This window comes from Thalia democratica, chromosome 7 (assembly GCF_965202585.1).
Source record: "Thalia democratica chromosome 7, ktThaDemo2.hap1.1, whole genome shotgun sequence".
Taxonomy (NCBI): domain Eukaryota; kingdom Metazoa; phylum Chordata; class Thaliacea; order Salpida; family Salpidae; genus Thalia; species Thalia democratica.
This window is the reverse complement of record NC_139171.1, coordinates 28,614,091-28,622,874: the sequence shown is the minus strand read 5'-3', so window position 1 is coordinate 28,622,874 and position 8,784 is coordinate 28,614,091. Positions and strand designations below refer to the sequence as shown.

The 8,784-nt window shown below is 24.7% G+C and overlaps 2 protein-coding genes across 2 annotated transcripts; both read right to left on the bottom strand.

Annotated features, from left to right (window-relative positions):
- Positions 1-1,577: 1,577 nt before the first annotated feature.
- Positions 1,578-2,168, bottom strand: LOC145841226 (ubiquitin-conjugating enzyme E2 D2B-like). Its single transcript, XM_082948594.1, has one exon. It carries the CDS (start codon positions 2,166-2,168, stop codon positions 1,578-1,580), a length of 591 nt encoding a protein of 196 aa, XP_082804720.1.
- Positions 2,169-7,222: 5,054 nt separating this feature from the next.
- LOC145841225 (uncharacterized) lies at positions 7,223-7,813 on the bottom strand. Its single transcript, XM_082948593.1, has one exon. It carries the CDS (start codon positions 7,811-7,813, stop codon positions 7,223-7,225), a length of 591 nt encoding a protein of 196 aa, XP_082804719.1.
- Between the last annotated feature and the right edge of the window lie 971 nt (positions 7,814-8,784).

Here is an 8,784-nt window from a genome sequence, read left to right as displayed (position 1 = left end):
AATTTTCGTCAAATCAAATGCTATTACTCCTATCTGTCTTACCTACTACTAATTTTATTGAAAGCCTTCACTTAAAATACAATTTTATTTTTATAACATTGTTAATAAAATTAACTAATTAGTTTCCGAATTCTTATTCCAAAACAGTCTCCTTTTTACATTTTAGGTGACTTTAATTTGCCAAATATACACTGGAATATCCCAAGCACAACCTACAATGACTGTCACAAATGTTTTATTAAATTTTGTTCAGATAATCTCCTTACACAACTTATTGACTCACCTACCCTTAAGAACGGTAATATCCTCGATATACTGCTTTGTAATTATATGGCATTAGATAGAGTTAAGTTTCATTTGGTTGATTCACTTTTAACAAATATAAATGATCACAATGTTATTTTGTTGGGGATAAGTGTTCACAAAAGTAAAAAACCATCTCTTAAATCACTCTATCCAGATTTTAGTTGAGCAAACTTTGAGAATATTGATAATTTTTTATCAGAAATAAATTGGAAAGTTCTTTTTAACAACTCAAGAAATCTACAAATGTTTTATGATAAATTTATCAAAACGATAAACTTTTCAATCAAACAATTTGTGCCTTTGATTAAACAAGACAGAAAAATGAAAACATATCCTTCTGATATAAAATAGCTGTTAAGAGAAAAACTAAAACTCTACAAACAATGTAAGTTAGATAAGCAGATGACACAAAAATACAAAACTGTATCAAAAAAATATGAAAAAGCAGTGAAAGTGTTCAGCATAGAACATGAAAAACGTTTTTGCCAAAACACAAACTCAATAAAACGAACTGTATACTAAAATATTTGATAATAATTGATTAAGTCTTTGACTAAAAAGATTACCATTATTTTTACTAAACAATGATTAACAATTAGCCTTAACAAGATTTTGCAAATGTCTGCCAGTAAAAAAGAAAAATAAAAACAAAGAAAACCTAAATTTAATAACATTACTCTAATTATAAGTTTCATAGCCTAAGCATAATTATTATTTTTAGTCATATATAACTACTTAGTGTCGGAGATTTTTTTACCCTAATGGCGGCCTGTCTTAAGCGAATACTTTTATATAAGTAGCTAAATTATTTTTTATAGAATATAAACCAGTAGCTACTGATGACAAATACTTTAATCTTGTTAATGACATAAAAGCCATAGAAACTACAATATATAATTAATATATTTAAATTAGAATTAACAACAATTGAATCAAAATAAAAACATTATCCGCCAACACGAAAAAATAGGCGAATACCAAAATACAATTTGATAACCAAGGACAAATTTGCTACAATTGCAACCTACACCGTCAAAAAACTTAATACTTTGTATTAGTAATACTTAACTCCTGTTTCTAAATTAAACAAACCATGAGTGTTGTTTTCGACCGAACTTAGTTTATTGAAAAAATAACGAACACAAAGCAAACGAGTAAAAGAGTTCAAACATAACAGTATAACTTATAAAATAGTTACTTTGAATAGATGGTTTCGAACAAATGAAATTACACAAACACGACAAATTTATCTACCAAATCTCAGGTGATAGCTAAGTAGATTCCTCAGATGCGTATTTCAATGTCCATTCCCTGCAAGTTCTGTCGTGTTCTTCGCGATTGTTCACGTACTGAGCTGCTATTTCTGGCCGAAGAGGCATTTCATGATCACAGTCATTCAGAAGTGATAAAATAATCAACATAATGTGCTCTACAGTTATACTTCCAGACCAATCAGACCTATCAGACCCATTTAGAATACTTAGGGAACCGTCAGAATCAACATTACAATGGTAGATTTTGGTTCTGAATGTGACTTTTGGTGGCAAAAATGGATATTCTTCAGTAAAACTCAAACCCAACAAAAAAGTTCCTCCTTCATATGGACTGCCAACAGGTCCTTTGATTGTAGCTTCCCATTCAAACAGGTCGTGATCTTTCAATTGAACTTTTATGTCATCTGGTGCGTTTAGTTCTCTAAACTCTTTTGCGAGTCTTTTTGCTGCAACATTTTTCGGTTTTCTTTTAACTTTTACCACTTGAACTTCATCACTTGCTTTCTTTTCAGGAGGTCCTTCATGCGAATCTTCCTCAATTTTTCCTTCAAGATTACCAGCAAACTTTTCTTTTCCAGATGATGACATATTTGACTGTAAAATTTAACGAATACCTGTAAAAGATTTAGTTGTAAAATAATAATCTATAAATCAATTCGTCTAAAACCGTTGTTTAAAACTTTTTAAATTAGAACTTCTAATATTTAACAAGTTTCAAAACTCGTTTCACTTTTGGTTTAGGCATATATAAATTTGTAAGAAGAATAACTAGATTTTATTTAAGTTAAAGGTTTAAATTTTAGTTAGATGAAATAATTGACATTTATAAAACTTTAACTTCTATCAACGTTATCAAACAAACATCAGAAATATCATAAATGTCTTTATTTTTAATGCTAGATTTTTAGAAAATGATAGCTACATTAAGGTTAAGCTTTCAAAGACTTTGAATAATTTAAATGATTTAAGCTATTTTACGAAATGTTTTTTATATGTTTATTAAAGTTTTCAAAAAATGGAATCTTATATTTATCCAATTTTAAATAGGATCAAAGTATAATAAAACTTGATAAGTTTAAAAGATGCAAATAATAATTTGATGATTATACTAAAATTAAATCTCACTGTCAACCAGACTTTTACTGAATGAATTTACCAAATATTTTTACATAAATATAGTTTTTACGATAAAAAGCTTACATAAAAATTAATCTATTACATTAAGTTGATCTAACTGTTTTACAGTAATCTTGGTAAAAACCTTCTTTAAATTTTAATTCTGATAAAAAAATCATAAGCCTAATTATGTTATCAATGTCAAAAAACAAATAATAAATGATGATAATACACTTATTTAAGTCTTTTTAAGTAGATAAATTGAGTTTTTTTTTATCATAATCAGTAGGTCTTTAGAAAAAAAATATCAGTTTAGTGAAGATTTTTATAAAGTTCGTCAATTTTAAGGTTTGTAGATATTAATAACTGAATTTTTTTACTAAACTATATTATTATGTTGATAAAATTAAAAGGTTTGTAAAATGCTAATGAAATTCCTAATTTTATAGCTCGTTACAAAATCAAGAAGTATACAAAGACCAACATTAATATAGCACAAAAACTATTCAAATGTTTTTTTTCAAACTTTCTTAGCAATGAGTTTCTGACAAATAAAAAATTAAAACAATTGAATAAACTTTATAATGAATATTTTGTAAAGCCTAAATACCAACATCCAAAACACTTGTTATTTAATATCAAAATATTATATACAAAAAATGTTCGTTTAATAAAAAAATCAAATAAATGTACTATGGGCTGTCGAGGCTTTTTTAAGTAAGGTAAATATATTTCTTTGAATAGAAGATTGTTTCAAATCTAGTGTATAATAAAACTGTTTATATAATGATATAAGTGTCTGATCAAATCTTTAAGAACTTATTAGAAAACATACTCATATAAATAATTATTAACATGATTAATTTTAATTTATCAATAGTAATCTATTAGTTGTTGTTTGATATAATTATTTTTATAAAGTTTTGTTTTTAAAGTGAGCTCGTAGTAAAAATAAATAAATTTTAGATATATTTAAGTTATCGAGATGTAAATTTTAACAAACATTAAACTAATGGCTAAAACTTAATAACTAAAATAAAAAAATATATAAGTTGAAAAAAGTAGACAGATTTAGTTAACTGTTATTTGTAGTTTTTTTTATTTGTTGTTGATGGATTTAAACCGTTGGTTGAAAATTTAAAACAAAAGAACTCTAAGTTAGAGATAAAAGTTACAAATAAATCACTTATGTTAATTAACTTGGTATTAACTGTTGGTTATAGTTTAAGAACGACAAAAAGTACAAGCTTAACGAAAGAGAAAAAAATAGGTATCTAAAACTAAAATATATTTGCTTTTAAATAATACTTAAAAACTATCAAAACCTACTCGAAAATATTTAATTTCATTGTAAATATTTGGAATTTTAACATTAATTTTTCTGAATGTTTTATTGGTATAACAGTATTATCTTTTAAAGACAAAACAACATAATTAAATTTTCTTGAATTTTAGTTTAAATAAATATATAAGATTAATTTTCATATTTTTGTAAAATTTGTTTACATAAAATTAAAGAAAGATAGAGTTAAGCATAGATTTTTTATTATACTAAACGAAGGAAAAACTACAAAGTAATCTTTAATAACAAAAAAAAAACTAAAAGTATTAAAAAAACAAATAAAATTCTGGTAAAAATTACAGTCCTTGTATCGAATGAGACTAAATTTTAAAATTCACACATAAAGAGCAGTTTTAGTTTTTGTTTTGCTTAAAACACCTTGTATGGACAGAGTAATAAAATTAGGTTAAATTTATCATCTAGAACTTTATTAACAAATTTAGAGTATTAATGCGAATAAATGATCTTTGTTTAAAAAGATTTTATTTTAAGATTCTAGTATAATTTATGAATAATTTAAAAAAAAAAACTTAGTTTAGAGCGTAATGGATAAACATTTTTTTAAACTTGCGCTATTTTTAGTTTTATTTTCAAAATAAAACACTTTAAAAATAGTTTTGTAAAATAGTGTTTTTTTACAAAAATTACAAAATTTATTTTATGACATTAGCCTACAATTTTTTCAGAATAGACTTTTTTATTGTTTCAAAATGTTCTTTATAGTTTTTTCTATTGTTTCAAACGTCATAATTACTTTCATGGATAATGTTATAAAACTAAAAACTTAACAATTACTTTTGTACAACACTTATTCACTTATTTGGACTTTACTTATGCGGTCAGTTTCAGTCGAGAAGAAAACTCATAAAATTTTCAAGTATTGTCAAGCTTGTAATGAAGTCATCTCTTGTACCACTACCGCATATTTAACAGAAAAATATAAAGTGTGTTAGAAAGAAAATTTGTAAGGTATGAATGGTACACTTAATTTAATTGTAATTCTCATCATAAATAAATCTTTTAACTTTATTAAGGTCTGGTATAAATATAAATTTTGCCATTTAACATAACTGTTCTTTATTTTATTATTACAATTAATTATATTCAACTAAGAGAAACTAAATATTTTTATTGTTTAATTTTTTAGATAAAATATTAAATAATTTCGTCAAACTTTTAGATTTTACTTATATTTTTCAAGCTCTTATATATAATACTTAACTTCAATCAACAAAATAATGACAAGCACTTTATCGGCAAATAATACATAGTTCTTAACTGTTCATACATAAAAAAAAATAAATAAATGAGAAATAAAGAAATAATTTATCGCATTACAATACTAAAACAAGATTGTAGAAACCTAATCCGTAATTTATTTTTTTAATTATTTAGCTTGACTTTTTTCAGTTTATTTGTACATCTGAAATAGTTAAATAAAAAATAAAGCATTTAAAAATACATTTTGGAAAACAGCTGAACTGTGATAACGAATGACCTCAATAATAAGTCAAATATTTTTCTCCTTAAATTATAAAGTAAATAGAGGTGTGCAAACTATATATTTTATTTACAACTAGGTTACGGTGACAATAAAATTGCGACCGCTTTAAGTAAAATAAAATAGTAAACTGCGCATAACAATGTTGGTTTCCTGTAATGTTTAAGTTTGAAAACATTTAATTTGCTCACCTCTAAAAAATAAACTTACTACATTTCATTCAATTGATCAATTTTTTTAGTTAAGACAAATAACTATATAACTTCGAAAGTAAAAAGACTTGATATTTTTCAAACCTACAACAATAAAACCTACATTTTAAAACCTTGCTAGTCATAAAGCAACAGATTTCATAGCTGACCAATCAAAACCAATAACATCATTTTTAAAACGATAACCTTGATTTTCTAAACAGATTCTCACAACTGTTTAAAGTTAATAAATTGCTTACTTCTTCTTGTTTTTTTTAATTTTGTTTTGGAAATCAGTTTTTGTCATCAAAACAATACTGATTAAAATGTAATTACCTTCTTATTTATAACAGTTTTATCGGTAAATTCTCTTTTTATGAAACTTCCAAAACTTTTACCAATTTACAGAAAAGATAGTATCAATAGTTTTAACTAGTTCAATTTAAATCAAATCTTTAAAGGATGTTTTCGAAAGTGTAGGTATTTTAAAATCAATTTTTTAATCGAGAAACCAGTATTTAAATTAATGGTAAAACCAAAACAAAAACAAGATATTTACTGTCTAAAACAGTAGACAGCATTTTTAATTAGTAGTTTAACTTAGTGTGTATTTTGTAGTGTTTTAAAGAAAATTTTTCAACTTTAACGCGATATGCTAAAAATATATTTTTTTATTAGTTATTCTTAAGTCCAATTGTCTTTTAAATTATTTTTGTAAAAATTGATGTCATTTTTTGGTTTTGTTCTAATTATACACTTCATTTCTAAATAGCTACAATTAATAATTTACTTAACTATAAAATTAAATAAATAATAGTATGCCTTTATACTGTGTACCATCTATTTTTTTTCAACTGTTGGTATCGAAAATAGTATATAGATTGTAATAGTTTCAGAAAATAAAGTTAAACTTAATTTTTTAATTGTTAAATTTGATTGATAAGTATACATATATGTATTAGTTTATGTAGATGAGAACAATAGTTGTACTTGCTTTAATATATTTATAACAACTTAATACTTTATAATTAACTTATTTTCGTGAAGTTTAACAAGTATAATTTATTTGTTATTGTCTGAACAACAGTGTTCACAGTTAATTACTGAAATCATGACAGTATTTTTTGTTCTAAACATTATGCATATAAATAATAAAACTTAAGTTCTACTAACAGAACTTTAATAACATTTATATTCTAAAACATAAGAAATTCTTAGCAATAGAAATCTACTTAGTTACGGATATTATAACCTACACCGTTATAAAATTATAATGTATGAATATTAAATATAACTCCTGTTTTCTTAACTAAATAAATCAAAGTTTTAAATTTAACTGAGCTTTGTTTATTTTCACAAATACAAACTTCAAATAAACAATTGAAAGAATTTGAACTTAACAGTATAACATACAATTTGGTTAACTAAACTGTTTCAAACAAGTAACATTACACAAACAGAACAAATGCATCCAATAAAACTCAGGTGCTAGTTAAGCAGATTCCTCAGTTGCGTATTTCAATGTCCATTCCCTGCAAATTCTGTCGTGTTCTTCGCGATTGTTCACGTACTGAGCTGCTATTTCTGGCCGAAGAGGCATTTCATGATCACAGTCATTCAGAAGTGATAAAACAGTCAACAAAATGTGCTCTACAAATACACTTGGACACCATTGAGACCCTTTAGTCCGGTCTAGAATACTGAGGGAACCGTCAGAATCAACATTACAATGGTAGATTTTGGTTCTAAAAGTGATTTTTGGTGGCATGAACGGATATTCTTCAGTAAAACTCAAACCCAACAAAAACGTTCCACCTTCATATGGACTACCAACAGGTCCTTGGATCGTAGCTTCCCATTCAAACAGGTTGTGTTCTTTCAATCGCACTCTTATGTTATCTGGTGGGTTTAATTCTTTAAACTCTTCTGCGAGTCTTTTTGCTGCAACATCTTTCGGTTTTCTTCTAACTTCTACCGCTTGAACTTCATCACTCGCTTTCTTTTCAGGTGGACCTTCATGCGAATCTCCCTCAATTTTTCTTTCAGGATTACCAGCAAACTTTTCTTTTCCAGATGATGACATATTTGACTGTAAAATTTAACTAATACCTGTAAAAGATCTAGTGGTAAAATAATAAATTATAAAAAAGTTCGTGTAAAAGCATTATTCAAAAACTTTTTTAGTTAAAATTTAAGTTAGCTAAGTCTAAAGAAAAAAGTTTTGATAGTTACATTAGTGTTAAGCGTTTAAATGACATTAAATAATTTTATTCAGTTTAAGCTATTTTACAAAAAAAAATCCATGTTTAGTGAAGTAGTTTTAAAAAATTGGAATCTTATAATTATACAACTTCTACTAAGAACAAAGTAATATAAAACTTTATAAGTTTAAAAGATGCAAATTATTATTTAATGCGTATACTAAAATTAAATCTCACTGTCAACTAGATTTTCATTGAATTAATTTACCAAATATTTCTACATAATTATAGTTCTTATGAAAAATAGCTTACAATAAAATTAATCTATTAATTTAAGTAGTACTAACTGTTTTACAGTAATCTTAATAAGCACCATCTTTGAATGTAAATTCTAAGAAAAGTTTCAAAAGCCTAATTATGCTATCAATGTCATAAAACAAATAAAAAAATGAAGATATTCTAATTATTTAAGTTTTTTTATGTAGATAATTTAGTTTTTTTTTTATTCACTAGGTCTTTAGTAGAAAATAATATCAGTTTAGTGAAGAATATTATAAAGTTCGTCAATTTTAAGGTTTGTAGATATTAATAACTGCGACTTAAAAAAATAAACTATATTTATACTTTACTACATTATTATGTTAATAAAATTAAAAGGTTTGTAAAATGCTAATAAAATTCCTAATATTATAGTTAATAAAAAGCAAGAAGTATACAAAGACCAACATTAACAAAGCATAAACAACTAGTCAATTTTTTTTTCAAACTTTTAAAACAATTTTTTTAATTGCTTGATAAACAAAAAACTAATTAGGTCTAATAAACTTTATAATGTATATTTTGTAAAGCCTAA

Excerpts from the sequence above, each read along its gene's own strand:
- LOC145841226 (XM_082948594.1), bottom strand. The coding sequence starts at position 2,168 with ATGTCATCATCTGGAAAAGAAAAGTTTGCTGGTAATCTTGAAGGAAAA.
- LOC145841225 (XM_082948593.1), bottom strand. The coding sequence starts at position 7,813 with ATGTCATCATCTGGAAAAGAAAAGTTTGCTGGTAATCCTGAAAGAAAA.